Consider the following 18,219-nt stretch of genomic DNA (forward strand, 5'->3'; position numbering starts at 1 on the left):
GGGCAGCGCCGCCGCAGCGCCGGGGCTGAGCGCGGTGCCAGCTGGGGTACCGCGGGCGGTGCCGCCGCGCGAGTGCCAGGTGCGGCTTTACCGGGGAGATAAGCAGCCTGCGGTTTCCCCCTTCTTCCCCCCTTGCCTTGCGGTGCAGCGACAGCCATCTGGCTGCCCCTCCTCCCCGGGAGCGTTGGGGCAGGGTTTGGCCCCGGGGTGCAGCGCTCCCCGCCGAGGTGGCTCGGGTGGAGGAGGTCGTGTGAGCCTGGGCAGGGCGTTTGGGGACGGGGGGCTGTGTTGTTCTCGCACTTGAACAAGCGGCGTGGCGCCCTGTGAACAGACCCGTTCGATTCCAGCCTCAGCGACAGTAGAAGCTCTTTTGTCTTGAAATCCAGTGTCCACAGAGGAGGTCAGGAGGACCTCCAGGTAGCTCCACCTGGTAACTACAGCACAAAGACGCTCTGCAGGTCATGAAGTCTCTATGAGTGTGTGTCATGATTGCACAGGTCTAGCTCCTAGGTGGAGGCAAACAGGTTAGATTCAGGTTGTGCAAAACATCTAGTTTACAAGTTCAGAATGCCTTTTCTGGGGACGGTTTCCAACATAAATCTAGAATCTGTTTTTTTCCATGAATTTCCCTGACACTAAACACCTCACATAAAGTTTTGTGGTTTCTAAGCACAGTGGGGGGTTAAATACAGCACCAGGAGAATTGAATTCTTGTGCAAGTTGATGTTTGTAAAATACTCTCTCGGCTCTTCCTGGAGGCTTTCTTGATAACTGGGTGAGAACGGGGATGTTGGCTGGCTCTCGCAGCAAGGAGGAATTTGGCGTGCAAAGGAGAAGTCGCGAGGCCAGGAGGAAGGTGTGGACGGCGCGGTGACCGCCCTTCAAATCCCAGACAGCTGCGGCAATAAGGGAGGCTTGGGTGCACCAGGAGAACGCTCTGTGATAAAACTAATGCAGCAAAGTTATTAACTTCAAATCCGGATAGTTTATTAAGGGAGAAAATGATATTACCATCTCAAGTTGTAATACCATCAAGTTGGTGACAGCCACCAAGTTGTTGACAGCCATCAACTTGTTGACAGCCATCAAGTTGTTGTCAAGTAAATGGGACAGATTGTTGGTAACTACCAAGTATTAATTTGGACAAGTAAATCTTATTCTACAACAGGGTCATGTTTACACCACTGTGAATATGCAGATTGCGTCGCTGAGGGCGTATCGACACTGTTGGGTTCAGGCGCCAACATCTCTGTGGAGCGTGTTTGTGCCTTAACGAACGCGCCGGTGTGTCCGTAATCAGTGATGGCTCTTCTTAGTCAAACAGCTTTTGAGTTGCTCCTGCTTTCTTATAAGATCGGCTGCCCGAAACCTGGACTGTTTCATATCTTTTTGAGTTTCTCTAGGTGTCAGAAAAAAAGTGTCTTCTAATTCAGCGCGTTCCAGGGACCCCTTGAAATCATTGGCCATTTTTAACAGACTTTTGATCTAAGGAAAATAAGCCTGATGTCGGTAGGCTTAAATTTGCTCTACAAAGGATGTCAGGAATATATATAGGACTCCACAGACCAGCAAAGGTTGGGAAACCACTTTTAAGTAATTACATTAGCTAAACATGATATTAAAAGAGATAAAGCGATGTTTTTGTAACAGCTCACCAGGGCTCCAGTCCCCTTTCTATATGTTAAATATGTGAAGATCGTTGTTCTCTGCATTACTCCAGCTGGGATAACTATGTTTTTTAAGAAAGGAAAATTAAATTAGTCTTCTGTTTGATACGTTATTGAGCACTTTTGCTACCTTATAGGGAATTAAGGTAGTGCAGGCTGGTCCTGTGGCACCCAGGCATGCCCTTGTGCTGGAATAATTACCAAATGAGCAATTAGGGCTATTTTTTGGTCCTTTGTGCCCCAAGAGCAACCTGTAAGGACTAGAACAGCATACAGAATCTGGCTCACAGTTAAAATCATAGAATCATAGGGTTGGAAGGCACCTTTGGAGATGATCCCATCTAACCCCCTGCCACAGCAGGGTCACGCAGAGCAGGTGGCACAGGAACGCGTCCAGGCGGGGTTGGGATGTCTCCAGAGACGGAGACTCCCCCACCTCTCTGGGCAGCCTGTGCCAGGGCTCTGCCACCCTCACAGCAAAGAAGTTCCTTCTCAGGTTTAGGTGGAACTTCCCATGCTCAAGTTTGTGCCCGTTACCCCTTGTCCTGTCCCCGGGCACCACTGAGAAGAGCCTGGCCCCATCCTCCTGACACCTCCCCTTTCAGTATTTATAAGCGCTGATAAGGTCCCCCCTCAGCCATCTTTTTTCCAGACTGAAGAGACCCAAATCCCTCAGCCTTTCTTCATCAGAGAGGTGTTCCAGTCCCCTCAGCATCTTGGTAGCCCTTTGCTGTCCCCTCTCCAGCAGGACTCCAGACGCGGCCTCCCCAGGGCAGAGCAGAGGGGGAGGATGACCTCCCTTGACCTGCTGGCCACACTCTTCTTGATGCACCCCAGGATGCCATTGGCCTTCTTGGCCACAAGGGCACCTTGCTGGCTCATGGTCATCCTGTTGTCCATCAGGACTCCCAGGTCTCTTTCCACCGAGCTGCTCTCCAGCAGGTCCCCCCCAACCTGTCCTGGTGCAGGGGGTTATTCCTCCCCAGGTGCAGCACCCTACACTTGCCCTAGTTGAATTTCAGAAGGTTCCTCTCTGCCCAACTCTCCAGCCTGTCCAGGTCTCTCTGGGTGGCGGCACGGCCTTCTGGTGTGTCAGCCACCCCCCCCAGCTTTGTGTCATCAGCAAACTTGCTGAGGGGGCACTCTGTGCCCTCATCCAGGTCATTGATGAATATATTGAAGAGGACTGGACCCCGTACTGACCCCTGGGGAACATCAGTCGTCACTGACCCCCAACTAGACTCTGTGCCCCTAAGCACGACCCTCTGAGCTCTGAGGGTCAACTGCAGAATTGAAGGAAAGAAAAATGCAGCAGAATTTGTGCTGCTTTCCAAGGAACTTGGCTCTGCAGAGCCTCAAGGGGTTGGGAGTGAGATGAAGGGATGGAGAGCTGTGGTCGGACGTCGGGATGGTGGAGCTCACTGCCTGCTGTGTAACTGGGTCCGGCAATTTAGGGAGCATGAAACGCTTCACGCAGGTCATTCGCTAATAGGAGTACGTAGGAAGTAGCACATGGCTCCAAGGCTTCTGAGAGCGAATACCGCTAATGAAAATCAGACCTGGGCTTCCAAGTGGCTTTGGGGAGGCTTTTAAAAATCACACCCCTTTCTTCAGCTTGACTCAGCTGCTCGCTTCAAGGCAAAAAACCCTTCCTCCCCCCCTTTCTTCATATTGTTTTTTACTGCTTCTTATGGGGTGAAAAATTACAATTTTTCTTCTAACGTGTTCCTTCCTAAGGTGAAGCAGTGGCGTAGCGTGCAGTGTATTTTAAGGACTCATCTTCTTACTGTCAACTTAAAAGAATCTCCCTTATGGTATTTTGAATGTAGGTAGAGGCTGAAAATGAGTTTTGTGCATCTAAGCCACTGGAGTAGTTTAGCATTTTATGCCTATGAATAGCAGCAATACAACCATGTAAAAATAGTAACTCTCTGCAGAGGGATCTAAACTTTTGTTTCCTTTGTAATGTCTTGAGATTACAGAAATCACTGGGGACTTGAGCAAGCGGAGCAGATATAACGCATTCAAAAAACAGGATGTCTTTTTCCACAACAACTAACCTGCTCACAAAAATAGCAACTGAGGACGGATCATCATTAATAGTGTTCTGTGTAATAGAGACGAAAACTATTTTACCGTAGGGAAACATATCCTATAATAATAGCCGCAGTTGCTAAATGTGATTTGTTTCTGGTGTTTTTAAACTTGTTTTATGACTCAGGCTTGAACAATCTGGGTATTGTTGGTGACATAAAATCTGTATTTCTCTGAGTGTAATTTGAGTTCTCAATGTCCACTTTCTTGTTTCTCTGCTTACTTTTGTTTTAGCGTCCCTTGCAGTTTGGGGTGCACCTTCTGAAAAATGTTCAACCTCTGTTTTTAAAACTCTGCCTGTGAGTTTTGCTCTGCGGAGAGCGTGGTGTGGGTTGCCGCTTTCAGCGAGAGCAGCAAGGCCCTGTCCCCAGCAGATGATCATTTCACATCGCTGGCCTTTGAGAGATTTATGTTGAGAGCTTTGCAGATACGTCCCTGTGATAAACACGTAGGTGGAACGTACGCTTGAGTCCCTGTATCCTGCAGAGATAGGGTCTTCACGCCACAAATAGGGCAGATTTTTGTCTCTTAATCAAGGAGGCGCCAAGGACTTGCACTGTCCAGTAACATCAGTGAAGTTCCTCAGCCATTTGCAATTAAAAAAATATTCTACAGCTGGCGTAGTTGGCTGTAACATTTGTTTTTCAGGGAGGTCCTGATTTCACTCACTTTTACAAATAGTTTTATAGAGGTCAAGTAATTCGTGCTTTCTCCCAAAGGGCTCATTCTGTGCTGCATACCACAACTGCAAACCAGTTTGAAAAAAAAATTGCAAAACGTGGCTCAGTCAACCAAAGGGCAAAGTTTATCCAAGACAGCAGAACTCGCACAACTGGCTGAAGTGCGGGGAGGAAGGAGCAAAGAGAGCAGCTCCTTGCTCTAATTCAGTCCTGTTTGCATTTCTCAGCCCGACTGGAACAAAGAGATTTACACCGTTCCTCTTTTTAAAAGGAAAGGGCACCTACTTTATAAGCAAGCGATGAACTTCCAGTACAATCGCAAACATCAAAAAGAGCGGGCAGCACCCCTATGCCCCAAAGAATTCCCAAATAATAAATAAGGTAGAAATGGAGATACATCCCACCCTGTGCCCCTGCGCCAGCACGGCCCTCTGGGTGCCGGCAGGGGCGGTGGGACCAGGCCGTTCCCATCGAAGGAGAAGTGTATCTCAAGAGGAGGGAGAGCATCACTTGCAGTCCTTCCCGATTTCAGCGGCGGTCCTGTTGTGCCACCAGCCCTCAAGTGTTTGAATGATTTCCACAGAATCACAGAATGGTTTGGGTTGGAAGGAACCTGAAAGATCACCCAGCTCTGGCCCCCCGCCCTGGGCAGGGACACCTCCCACCAGCCCAGGTTGCGGCTTTTTTAGGCATGGCAACTATTCAGAAGTGCAGGCGGTGCTCGAGTGACTTGAATACCTGTCCTGTGTTAGCACAGTATTCCTGGTGTAGGCTGTATGTACTTGTTTGTAGCCTGGCGGCAATAGTTGTGTGGGCATTTCCCCGCTACGGCGGGGGTCGCACGGTCGCACGTCCATAGTTAACGTCCCTAAGACAGCATGAGATCACCACGGGTCAGTCTTTGCTGGCTGTAGCGCCTGCACCTTCTCCTGCGTCTTCCTCCAACCTCTTCAGATTGAAGGAACGTGGTCAAAATTGTGTAGAACAGAGACAAATCCCCTTCAAGATTTTTCTAAGCTGGAGGAGGCTAATTCTTCGTGCTTCAAGTCCACAGTGTGTTTGCTCTAAACAAGTCCCACCGTTGGGCCCAGAACTGCGGAAACCTGAATGTAAGTTTTAGGTTAACAAGTGCCCGTGAAAATACCTGGATTTGTGAAGGAAAGGATAATGTCAGAAGGAAAACGTGTGTTTGTAAGTTCCCACAGGAGGATTTACAGGCAGTAGAGGCAAACCTCTAAAGCAATAGCTGTGTGTGTGGGTAGTGCAACCCAGCACTTGCACAGAGATTGTCATCTTCAAAGCACCGAGCAAATGTCTGTTAATTATACTACAGCAGCCTTCGAGGCTATCAGGCAGGTATGAATATTACTGCGTTACAGGTGGAGAAAACGAGTCAAAGACGTTAAGTAATGTAGTTGAGATTAAGGACAGTCACACCAACCCACTGAACAGTGCAGGTTGACCTTGCCTTCATGTTTGCGTGTTGCCGAAGGTGCTGCCCTCCTAAAGGGAACCGCACAGAGACAGTCGTGTTTTGAAAGGCCTTTCCCTCTAAATTTATGTTTCTGATGCGCCTAGGGTGAGCGTGTGTGAGACGACGTGAAGTACTAGCTGTCCAGCGTAGCCGGGGTTATCTCTCATTTAGACCCTAATTCAGCAAGTCCCATGTACTGGACGCTTGCCCGTGTGCCCAAACCAGCGCACATGGCTTTGCTCCTGCCATTGCTTGCTCTCAAGTCTCCTACTGAAGTGACACAGGCCTGTGTGTCCTTCTCTTCTCCCAAACGACTTCTGAGCTCACTGTTTAGCTTTAACCATATCCGACAGCAGGCTTGAGGTCCCAAAAACTCCTGTATGTTTTGTGGAAACAGGTGGCTGATTAGATGAGATAAATCCTTCTGCTTAGGGAAAGGATTGTCTGTTTGCTCCCTAGACACCAGAGAACATACATGGAAGAGCCCTAGTCAGAGTTCACCCTGTGGCAGCCCCCAGAAAAACAGCACACGAGACTCAAATCCAAGGAACAGCTCTTTTCACTGCTCTTGGAACGGCTTCTTTCTTTCCCTTTTCTTGTCTTTTTTTAACGTCTCTTGTGTCCACAGCGTTGGCTGCTGCATTTCTGGGTGCTGTGGCGTGGACAGAAGAAACTGCTCTCACTTAACGTTGGCCTGGTATCAAGATGTGAAGCATGAGTCTCTCTCCTGCTGGGAAGTCCCAATTTTCCCGCAGTGCCTGTAGTTTTTTTCAGGTGGTGGAGACTTCTGAAACTGGATGGGTTCCTTACAAGTGACACCTTGTTGTTAAGGAAGAACATTATTGTGCAACGCATGATAAATGATACATCAAGAAATTATACCAGTTAAGGGGGAGGGATGAGCTCAGGTTAATTACTAATTATGACCTTTATTACCTATAAAAATGCCATGAGTGCCTCTTCTGCACTGTGACAGCAGCCCCACCTGGGGCTTTGATCCTTTATCCTCATGTGCTGGGGTGGAGCAGCCACTTGCTGCTTGAGAATCATGGAATCATAGAATTGTCCGGGTTGGGAGGGACCTTTCAGATCATCGAGTCCAACCATCAACCTAACTCTGACAAAAACCACCACTAACCCATGTCCCTCAGCACCACGTCTGCCCGACTTTTAAATCCCTCCGGGGATGCTGACACCACCACTGCCCTGGGCAGCCTCTTCCAATGCTTAAAAACCCTTTCAGTGTATAAATTTTTCCTAATATCCGATCTAAACCTCCCCTGGCGCAACGTGAGGCCATTTCCTCTTGTCCCATCGCCTGTTCCTTGGGAGAAGAGACCGACCCCCCCTGGCTACCCCCTCCTTTCAGGGGGTTGCAGAGAGCGAGAAGGTCTCCCCTCGGCCTCCTTTTCTCCAGGCTGAACACCCCCAGCTCCCTCAGCCGCTCCTCACAGGACTTGTGCTCCAGACCCCTCACCGGCTCCGTTGCCCTTCTCTGGACACGCTCCAGCACCTCAGCGTCTTCCCTGTGGTGAGGGGCCCAAAACTGGACACAGCCCTCGAGGTGGGGCCTCACCAGTGCCCAGTAGAGATGAGCCAGCAGCTGGCCCTGGGCACCCTCCTGCCCGTGCCCCCGCCAGACCCTGAGCACACTGGAAGGTGGGCTTGGCAGCACGGCCCTCTGCTCTCCTGCCTTATAGACCATTGACACCACCTCCAGCTTCTGCAGGAAGAGGACGGAGTGTGACATCAATTCCTGCTTTCCAACACTTAATGCGATGCCAGTATCCCAGGTTTGTGGCTGGGAATAGAAGTTACATGGATTTGGACCGATTCAGGGAGAGAAGGAGAAGCAGATGCATGGTTGCGTGAAATAAGAGTCAAAGCATCATTTTTTACCAGTGTTAAAATTCCTTAAGACTTCAGCATGTTTCTGATGAAGTGGTAAAGGTTGAAAACAGATCTTCAGTTAAATACACAGAATATAACAACTAGCCATAGAACCATAGAATGGTTTGGGTTGGAAGGGACCTTAAAGACCATCCAGTGCCACCCCCTGCCCTGGGCAGGGACACCTCCCACCAGACCGGGTTGTTCAAAAGCCTGCAGATAACCCGATCAAAGCCCTCCAGTAGCACCCGTCACAATCCCTCATCTGCAAAAAGGTACAATTGTGCTGACCGTCTCGGTTGATGAAGTGTACTACATGGGGAAACGTGGGCTTTTTCCTACTCCAGAAATGGGGACGTATAATTAGGAGGGGGGTGAGGTGGGAGCGAGGTCCCATCTGGAGTCGGTGTGGTCCACGGCCGCGTAGGGATGAGCAAGGATGCAGCATCGCCCCTGGGAGCATGCAGGTGCCGAGCATCCTGGGGATCCACCGGCATTCCCGTCTGTGCTGGCTTGCAGCCTTTCTCACCGACCCAATTCTCTGTCCGAAGACCTTATATTTCATGTCTGGGCTATGGTTGAAGAGCGCTACTCAGGAGCCGATAAAATACATGGCTTTGGTTTGTTTTCAGAAGGTAAGATGTTAGCTTATTTTTCCGTCTACTCTGTTTATGTATTGCTAGATTTTATTTTCTTTCCCATCAAATAGCCTTTTGTTTAGTTGTTTTATTTTTTGATATTTTTCGATATTCGTCTTCTGGTTGATAATGGAGACTACATGGTTTTGGTAGAACAGATAGCATGTGAGTTAATTTTTCTCCTAAAATTACTTCAAATGTCATCTCACTGAAGATGAAAAATCGAGGTCCTTGTGAACATTTGTGCTATAAAACCAGTTCCGATTGACGCACCTTTTATTACCGTTGCCTGCATAACAAAATTGTTAACTTTGTCGGAGTACTGAAATCTGAACATCTCTTCATTGTGAACACAGAAGCGATTTAGTTTTGAAGTGGCAAAGGGCAGAGTTTCTGATAAAAATGTAATTTGTAGCCTCTGACTGCAAATGCTTCTGTTTGTGCTAATTCCCATTTAAGTCACTGTAAAACGTGTGATGCATCAGCTTAAATGGCTGCAATATCAAAGGCTTTACTTTTCATTATTATTTTTTTCTTCCTGTAACAGTTTCGGTAAAATTCAAATGCACGAGTAATAATGTTTCACTTTTATCTCATTATCAAATTAGTTTTAGACTGCCTCAACCTGAGTTAAATCACTTAAATACCATTTAAAAAAATCAACCATTAAGTTGTTTTAAATCGTTCCAGCACGCACAGTAATTAATCTCTTATGGCTTCTTTACTGCGTTTGGGCAAAAAAGGTGGAACGAGTTTTCTATAGGTCGAGCAGGACGTTTTCTATAGGTGGAGCGGTGCATCCTGGCTGGTGCTCCCATGTCCTGCATCCCTACCCTCCGCACCATCCCCGGCTCCGGCTCCCAGCTGGCACGGCACAGCCACAGCCGCAGCCTCTCAGGCGTTAACACTGACGGGACAGCGGGCCTGGGCGTTGCAGGGCGTCCTGGGAGAATTTTCTTTCCTTGCTTCCTTATCCTTCACCAAGGAAAAGTTTTCCCCTTCTAATTTGCTTTGGGAACCTGGTGTTTTCCCTAAGAAGAACGTGTTTGGTCCTGCCAAACGCCTTAATTGTCACGCAGCTAAAAGGCAGCAGTTGGAGATAATTTACGGATGGTCAGGGACATCCCTGAATACTTTGCTGGAGGACACCAGCTTTGTACCTGCGCACACCCCCGCGTAGGAAGCCACCGGCGTCCGTGAGGTGCCCGTGCGGTGTGACCAGGAGGATGAGCTTAGCGATCTCTCCCGCAGGTGTAAATGCTGCGCGGCGCGATTTCGGAGTTCTTGCAGCAGAGTGGGATTTTGCAGGGATGTCAGCGCACTGTTTTGGAGTCTCTGTGGGCTTTGTGAAACGGATTCTTGGGCTGCTGGCAGAAACGAAGCAAATAAATCTGCTCCTGCTGTTGTTCACAAGGCGGCTTCCAGCTCTGCTCCTGCCGCCGGGCCCTCTGCCCCCTGCCCGTCCTTCTGCCTCACCAACGCCTTGAGGCTCCTCTGCTAAACCTCTTCTGTCCGTTTTCATCTCGTCGGTAGGTCTGAATAGTCCCAGAAAAGCGCTACTGAGAGCTTTTGCCAGTTCTCCTCCGTGGCTGGTAAGGCACCCAGGGCTCATAGCGACAGGCGGATGCGGGGCTGGCTGCGGCGGCGCCGGTGGCTGGAAGCTGCTCCTGAGCTCACCGCTGTGATCTGCGCTCTCAGACCCAACCCGGTCGGTCGGGGTCGGGCAGCAAAGGTTTGGCTCGAGTCTTCTTTATGTTTGTGTTGCTCTCAGGCAAATGGGCTGAGAAAGAAACGGGAGGAACCAAAGCAGAGTGTTCTCACGAAAAAACATAGACACAAAACACAAAGCCCCGTTTGTGCTCAAATTTGGGGAATTGAGGGGGGAAGGACTATAGATGACTTGGTTTTCTCTTTTATGACTGCTATAGATGACTTGGTTTTCTTCAGCTAGAGAAATGCTTTGATTCTATTCTATTGTTAATTAACCAATCTGAGAAAAAATACATTCGTAGATTAGGCAGGAGGCCACCTCGGGACTCTGCGCCGGCTTGTGCCAAGGCTGGCAATCTCCTGGTTCTTGTTCACAGGTGCAACCACTCTGGAGACCAGCCCAGGGGGAGGTCACTGCTGCGGAGCTGATGGCTCCCCCGCTACCAAAACCTCGCCACATAAAACCAATACACCCGGCAAGAAATGCTTGTTCCTCTTCTGGCAGGAACGTTCTGGAGGGATTGTCCCTGCCGGTCTGTTTTTAACTATGGAAATTCAATGTTGCGTGCTTACATTCGCGTGGAAGCCCACAAACAGCTCTGCGGGTAGAAATAGCCGGAGAGTCAAAGCTCTGTTCGTTGAGAAAAGGGGCGCAAACTGGAACTGGTTCATGTTTTGGTTGGAGATGACCTGAGGCATTTTAATAGGGTGGTCTCTCGGAGGGTTTACTCGCAATTTCACGTGCTGTGAGCGACTTCCTGCCTACGAGTAGCTGTAAATGGCCAAACCTCGTTCAAAAGCCATGTTGTAGTTGGAAAAGTTGACTGCATCTTTTAGAGGACTGTTTAAGTTTGAGGTCAGTTATTTTTACTTTTCCACTTTGTTCTAGTTAAATATTTTCACTTGCTCTCAGAACAATAGCTCCCGCCACACTGAAGCCTTCACCCAGTGCAGTAGCTTTTCATACCTCCTCCCGTAGCAATCCACGCAACGCCCAAGGGTCTCATCTCCTTAGTTTAGCTAAATATAGACTTTTCAAGCCCTAGCAGAGAGCCTAATCCATACCTTGACTAAGCTTAACAAGCTGAATCCGGTGGCATAAGCAGCTGATGCAGCTTTATGGGTAGAGGAATCCTCTACGTTCTCTTACGCTTGCTCTAATCTGCCAGGGTTTGTTTAAATTTTCTACCGCTTAATCTGGTATTTTACTGCCGGATGCTGAGGACTGGATTGTTGGGATGGTTTTTCCTGTCTGCAAACTTACTCTTCAGTTTTCCGTGCTGTCTGCCCGGGGAGACCCAATAATTTGGTATTCTTTCAAGTAACTGTTTAATAAAAAAACATCGGCCAAATCTGCAGTTGCTTTTACACAACTCAGAACTAATGTCCTGTTCACCAGCCTGTTCGCAGCCTGAACTCACAAAAATCAGAATTTCTATGGCTCTGCAAAGCTTCGCTCCCCCTGTGCTCGTTGCTTTGGAGGGAGCTGGGTCCCATACACATGCTGGCAGCTGCAAGAGCATGAAAATATCCACTATGGTTTCTGGCAGAATCATATTTTGACAAAACATTTACAAGGGTTGTAAAAAAGATTTGATTCCGTATCTTAGCTAGGGTGGCTTTTTCCAGCTTGGTTGCATACGCAATATGGGTTTTGTTGATGCTCTTTTCTAAAAGCAAGCAGATCTGTGGTTTGTACAGTTAAACATCGCTGTGCGCCTCGGATTCAAACGTGGTTTCAAACCCATCTTTCTCCACACGGAGGGCCGTAGTGTATTTTAGCGGTTTCTTCTCCTGCCCCAAGCGTGCAGGCGTTGGCGTGCGTGCTCGTGTACAGCGTGTGCGTGCACACACGTGCACATCCCCGCCACGGTCGACACAAGAGCTCCGATCTCCGTGGAGCCAGGGGGATGGTTCACAGCAGTGGTGACCTGCAGGGCTTCAAAAAGCATCTCCGAGGTGGGCATGCGTGGCCATGACGTTGTCCTTCCTTTGGCCAGGCACATTCCCGTCTGACAGCAACCAGCAGTTTCGGGCCTTCCGGCATCTAGACCATCATGTTTAGTAATTACTGGTGTATCATCCAGTTTCTCTAATTCTTTGTTTGTCATTTTGGACGCTGTGGTGTTGTCCTAAAGAGCTTGACCACAGCGAGAAGGGTTTGAGAGATTCTGTGAGTCGCTTGGCCCACCCCGCGGCCTTGCCTGCGGGAGAGGAGCAGACGTCCCTCGGGTGTCCCGCGGGTCAGAGCCAGCACCTACAAACTCTGAACCCGTCTTCCTGCGCTGATCACCGCTTCGCACTGCCGGCGGGCTGAGAGGAGGCTGAACGCTGCCATACCCATGGAGATGGCCTTGCCGCGACCCGTGCCTGAGCAGAAGAGGTGTGTCGGTGGTTCCTGCTAACTGAAGAGCACTGAGAAGGCGTTTCAGGCTGTGAAGTAGAGGAGCTCCAGGAGTGCTCTTATCGCGGTGTGGTCTGGCCTTGTTTGTGCGGGTGGCTAAGGTGAGGCCGCCTTTGTTGCCTCCCGTGGCTCCTCTTGCCTAGCTGAGCTCTCACGGAGCCACGACAGGAGGCCGTATCTCACAGCACCCACGTGAAACTCATGTTTTCTGTGTTGCAAATGCGCCTTGCAGCCTGCGCCACTTCACACCGAGCAAGCAGGAGCAGAATCCTGTTTGCTTTCCCTCCGTCGGAAGGAGCAGTGCCGTTCGGGAGTTTGATTATTTGGCTGGCTGCTCGGCGCTTCGACTGCGCAACAACTTCTTATCTGGGGTACTTCATTCTGTTGCACTTTGGTTTTGTTTCTCCCCAGCTTTGCGCTGCCGTGGAATTGGCCTGCACGTGGTGTGCCCGCAGGCTGCGCTGAGTTGTTGCGTGTGTTGTGCCGTCCGAAAGAATCTCGGTGGGTGTTCTAAGCAGCTGCCATGATACAACCCATCTTCTTGGCAGCCAGAAGTGCTGTGAGCTGTGTGTCTTCTTTTCCTCCTCATCTTCATATACTGTAATAGAGATGGAGCCTGTAGAAGTCTGGCGTACGGTCTGCCTTGCCAAGATTGCTCTGGTACCTAGCAGCTGTCTATACACGCTTGGTGAAGTATGTGTTTTGTTAATTAGGTTTACGTGGGATGGTGCTTGGAGAGCTCTGGGTAGATACAAAATGGTCTTCCTGGGGAAAAAACCCAAGTCTTTGGGACTCTCTGCTGCATTTTCGTGGAGGTCCACGGTGGTAGTGGGCTTCTGATGGACGCTTTTTTGAGCACCGCATCAGGAATGCAGGCTGCAAAAAATCCAGTCGGACTGTACTAGTGTAAAAAGCACCTGAGCTTTGCTTTGATGTAGCTGTTTGCAGTGAGCATAGCTGCATAGTAACTGCGCGGCTTAGGGGGGGGTGGTTTTTTTCATTATTAACTGCACGCCTGCATGTTTGGAGGTGGGCTCAAGCTAATGTAATATTTGCCTTCATCTCTTCCAGCTGTGTGGGTGTTGAGGAAGAAGAGGCACCGGATATCGACATCTATCATTGTCCAAATTGTGAGAAAACGCACGGAAAGTCTACTTGTAAGTATACTTGCGTAGCCGGTCCTCAGATACATAGCGCATTCTGTATGTTTAAAGAAAAGAAGCAGCTTTTTTTTTTTTCTTTTTTTTTTCCATGACAAAAAGACACACCTAAATATTGCGCGTCATAAATATTAAAATTCAAACCATGAGGTGAAAAAAGATGCAAGGGGGAGGGAGAAAACCGTGGGCCGGACTGGGGAACGTGGAGGCCTCAGGCGGTGCGCGGGGATGCGAGGCACCTCACCTGGGCAGCTTCAGTCCTGGCCCCGGCGGTGAACGCGCTGCTGCCTTCCCCGCACGGAATTAAGAATGGCGAAGGCACTTCGTGCCGTGGGCTAGAAAAATCCTACAGCGACAGCTAGTTCTAATACAGCGAGTTTTGGAAACTGGCTGGTGTTTTTTGTCTTCGGATGAGAAGAGTAAGAAACAGTGTGTTATGCTTGGCCGGGATATAAAACTGTAGCGATTTCAGTGGCAGTCAAAATCGTAGGATGCACCGAGGGTGCCAATTCTTGCAGTTCTTTCACAGGAAAAAGTTCTCCTGAGTAAAAGTGACAGTTGATCTCAGTGGGAGTTTTGTCTGGGAAAGAACTGTAGGATGTGTTTGCTTTGGTCAGATGAATTCACAAATTCTTTCTATTATACAATGGGAAAAAAAGAAAAGGAGAGAAACCAATCCCTGTAAAAGATGAAGTGCTTTACTTGAAAGCCATTTATTTTAAATAAGCAACAATGATGCGGAGGTTCTCACTGCTTTGCAACCTTACAGCAACACACGGCGGAAGGGCTCTGTGCTCATCGCCCGGGAGCCGGACGGATCACAACGTGCCTTTTTTAGTGTGAAAAACACAATTTCTGTTGTGTTAAGTAATTTTAAAAACAAGCAATTATTTCTGCAGTGCCTTAAAAGTTACAAGTTTAAAAAATTTCTAGGGAGAAAGGGGAGGAGTCTGAAATGTTCATTTGCGGGGCCAAAAATGGGAATCATTTTTCCACTGTGACTTTTTTCAAAATCAAGTGTGAACTGGAAACCTGAATGACCTGCAGCTGTTTCTGTCTCCCAGATGGTCTGCTAGCAACATTGGCCCAAGCAGGGCAGCACAAATTGGGCAAGCTGGCAAAGAAAGCCCTTGGGAGGCTTGTTCTGAAAGACTTAACAAAATCAATGTGTCCCCACAAAAAGTTTCGATTTAAACGAGTCAGCCTTTCTGATGTTTTGCTGGAAGATTTCTGACAAACGCACTGGAAACTGGTCAAACAAATAACCACAAATCATCTTCAAGTGAACAATTTGGTATTAGAATGGGTTGTGTGGAAAAGGAGGGGGGGGGGGTGACTGCAGATACTCCCAGGCTGTTACTGACCCAGTATAGAAGCAGCAGCACAGGATTTCTCGCCTCTGTGAGTTTTGTATAACATTGAGATGTGCCTGATGCTTTGATTTCTTTCACTGCGCTTTGAATTACGAATGATGAAAGGCACCTACTTTTCAGTGCGGGAGGAGAAAAAAATCAGACAGAAGCAGCAAACGTCTATAATCGGGAATTAAATATCAATTCTGTGGAAACCGTGATGCATAATCTCAGAATTTGAGAAATGGCAGTTTCAATAAAAAGAAATTGCGAGTTTAATGTACCAGTTAAGACAAGGAGAGTCGCATCAACAACAGTCTTCTGATGCTTTGAGAGGGTTTTTGTCTATCCAGTTCTTTTTATCCAAATAAAAATCGGACTTGGCAGTACGTCCCTCAGTCCGCATCGTGCATCACGGCAGCAAGTGCTGCTGGGGTGCTGGCGCTCGTTCGGGTCTTATCAACGTGTGAGGTTCTCAGCGTGGTAGGAAAACGACACGATATAATTCTGCAGGACGGCAACACCACTTTCTTTTCTCCCTTCAAATGCAATGCAGAAAGTTTAATGATGTACAAGGCCAATCATCGAAATAGTCGAGTGTAAAAATTCCGGGAACGTTTAAACATTAATTATTGATAACCTCACCTTGAGTTTTGGTGAAGTGCAAGATCACAAGTTCTCAAGCCGCGTAGCCGTTTTCGCCGTTAACTCGTAGAATCGTGGATCCTGTTGAAAAATGAGGCTGTTATCCTGTAGCCCCTCCTTGCGGAGTGCAATAGGCCGGGGAAGTTAAACGAGCGATTAAATGAAGGCAGGAACAGCTTGGCTTAATGCATTCATTCCGTCAGGCATTTGTATGCAGGGCGTCCCGCTACACGGCGCTGGGGCTGCTGGGAGATGATCACTTTCATTTGTTTTATTAACTCTTACAATATACATTAAAACCAGTTATCTAGCAGTATCAGTTTTGAAATACATGAGTAAGTGTTGTTCCAGAGCCAGTAGTCCACTGGTAGGATTTAATTATTGCAAGATTAGCAAAGGGAAACACAGACACCAATTGTCTGTTATGCAGCTCGTCTGGATTTAAAAATATATGTGTATTTCTGGAGCACGCATTCCGCAATATATGTTTTCCAGATGTCAAATTTAAAAATCATTTTCCTCTTCTTACGTTTTTCCACTTTACCAATGTGGCTTAGTGGCTACTATTTCAGAAGATTGCTTCCTGTCATATGACATTTTAAGCCATTTTGGTTTAATGAAATTTGTAGGGACTCCTCTTTGGGAAAAATTACACACATTCACACAAAATTTTCTGACATCATCTAAATAAAATGTAAGTGCTTTGTTTAGGCAGACTTGACTCATTTTCATAACATGATCTGAAACGTTCGGTTTGATTGCTGTCTCATTTGCAGCAGGGAGAATCGGGAGAAATTCTTTGGAATTGGTGAAGTTACATAAACGCGAGCAAACCAAAGTCAGGCTGAAACTGTTTTTAAGTAGTTACAAACTTTAATATAAATCAACAGAGAACCAAGAGGCCGCTTCTAGGTATCCCTTCTTCATGAATACATTTGCAATAATATAAATATACCTTTGAAGTCTAGAATTACTCATTTTGAGATACAGTTTTCCTAAAAATACATTCCCTTTTTCCTCCGGAGGGTTTTCTGTAGAAGGAGCAGGTTATACTTTCCAACGGTCAAATTTGGACTAGAAAGTTCTACAGAAAAAGAAATCTGTAATCATTTAAGAAAAAGTGGCCTTTCTGGCCAAAGCTAGTATTTGTTGCACATGTTAATGGGCCTTGAATCCTTGCTGTGGCGTTCACGGTAAAGACGAAACATGCAGAGAATGGCTGAAAATGGGCCAAATGTCAGTTGTTTGATGTAGTATAATGGACTACAGCAGCTGGCTTGCTGCCGTCCAGGAGGTGGCACCTCCTGGGAGTGTGCTGGCAATGGAGGCGTCTTTGTGCCCTCTGCGGGAGAGGTGGGTGGGAGAGGTGGGTGGGAGAGGTAGGTGAATGGGAGAGGTTGACGGGAGAGATGGATGGATGGCAGAGGTGGATGGGAGAGATGGATGGATGGCAGAGGTGGATGTGGGAGATGGGTGGGAGAGGTGGATGGGAGAGATGGAGGGATGGCAGAGGTGGATGTGGGAGATGGGTAGGAGAGGTGGGTGGATGGGGGTGGATGGATGGGAGAGGTGGATGTGGGAGGTGGGTGGGAGGGGTGGATGGGAGGGGTGGATGGATGGCAGAGGTGGATGTGGGAGATGGGTAGGAGAGGCGGATGGGAGAGGTAGGTGGATGGCAGAGGTGGATGGATGGGAGAGGTGGGTGTGTGAGGTGGATGGGGGTGGATGGATGGGCAAGGTGGATGCGGGAGATGAGTAGGAGAGGTGGGTGGATGGGAGAGGTGGATGTGGGAGGTGGATGGGGGTGGGTGGATGGGAGAGGTGGATGTGGGAGGTGGATGGGGGTGGGTGGATGGGAGAGGTGGATGTGGGAGATGGGTGGGAGAGGTGGATGGGAGAGATGGACGGATGGCAGAGGTGGAAGTGGGAGATGGGTAGGAGAGGCGGATGGGAGAGGTGGGTGTGTGAGGTGGATGGCAGAGGTGGGTGGGGGAGGTGGATGGCAGAGGTGGATGCTTGCTGGAGCTTGGCGCCGAGGGAGATAACTCCCCAATGCTTTTTGAAGAGTTGCAGTGAATTTCTTAATTTTCACTGATTTGCCACATTTATTTCTCAACGCTCTATGCTATCTGAAATGTAATAAAATGCTAATATGATAAGCTCTTTAATTTTCACTGTGGCAAGCGACACCTGTTTCACTGGGACTTGTGTGAAAAGTCCCAGTGTTGGTTCTGAGAGGGGGAGGAGGCAGTCGGAAAGGGAAGGAGAGGAGGAAGGTTTGGCATTCATGTAGGGCTTGTTTCCTTTGTTACCAGGAGCATTGAATTAATACACTAAGCCTGAGAGTCATTAAGATAAAGAACTAGCAGCTTTAATGAATATATCCAGCTAGGCTGGAGAGCTGCATGGAACTAATAAAACCAACATGCTTTGTGCAAAACCTGGAATGGATTCGGTGGGAGATGTCTTTACTTGAGTTATTCCCGGGTTGTGGCTGGGAAAACA

General features: G+C 48.4%; 1 protein-coding gene across 4 annotated transcripts in view; it reads left to right on the top strand.

The window, feature by feature from the left end:
* Positions 1 to 18,219, top strand: part of PHF2 (PHD finger protein 2) — a 92,068-nt gene that overhangs the window by 33,460 nt on the left and 40,389 nt on the right. For all 4 annotated transcript variants that reach the window (XM_063347767.1, XM_063347766.1, XM_063347769.1 and 1 more), the window contains one exon: positions 13,629 to 13,714. In XM_063347767.1, the coding sequence (XP_063203837.1) occupies positions 13,629 to 13,714 (86 nt within the window). The remainder of the gene's footprint in view (positions 1 to 13,628; positions 13,715 to 18,219) is intronic.

Source organism: Chroicocephalus ridibundus, chromosome 10 (assembly GCF_963924245.1).
Source record: "Chroicocephalus ridibundus chromosome 10, bChrRid1.1, whole genome shotgun sequence".
NCBI lineage: Eukaryota > Metazoa > Chordata > Aves > Charadriiformes > Laridae > Chroicocephalus > Chroicocephalus ridibundus.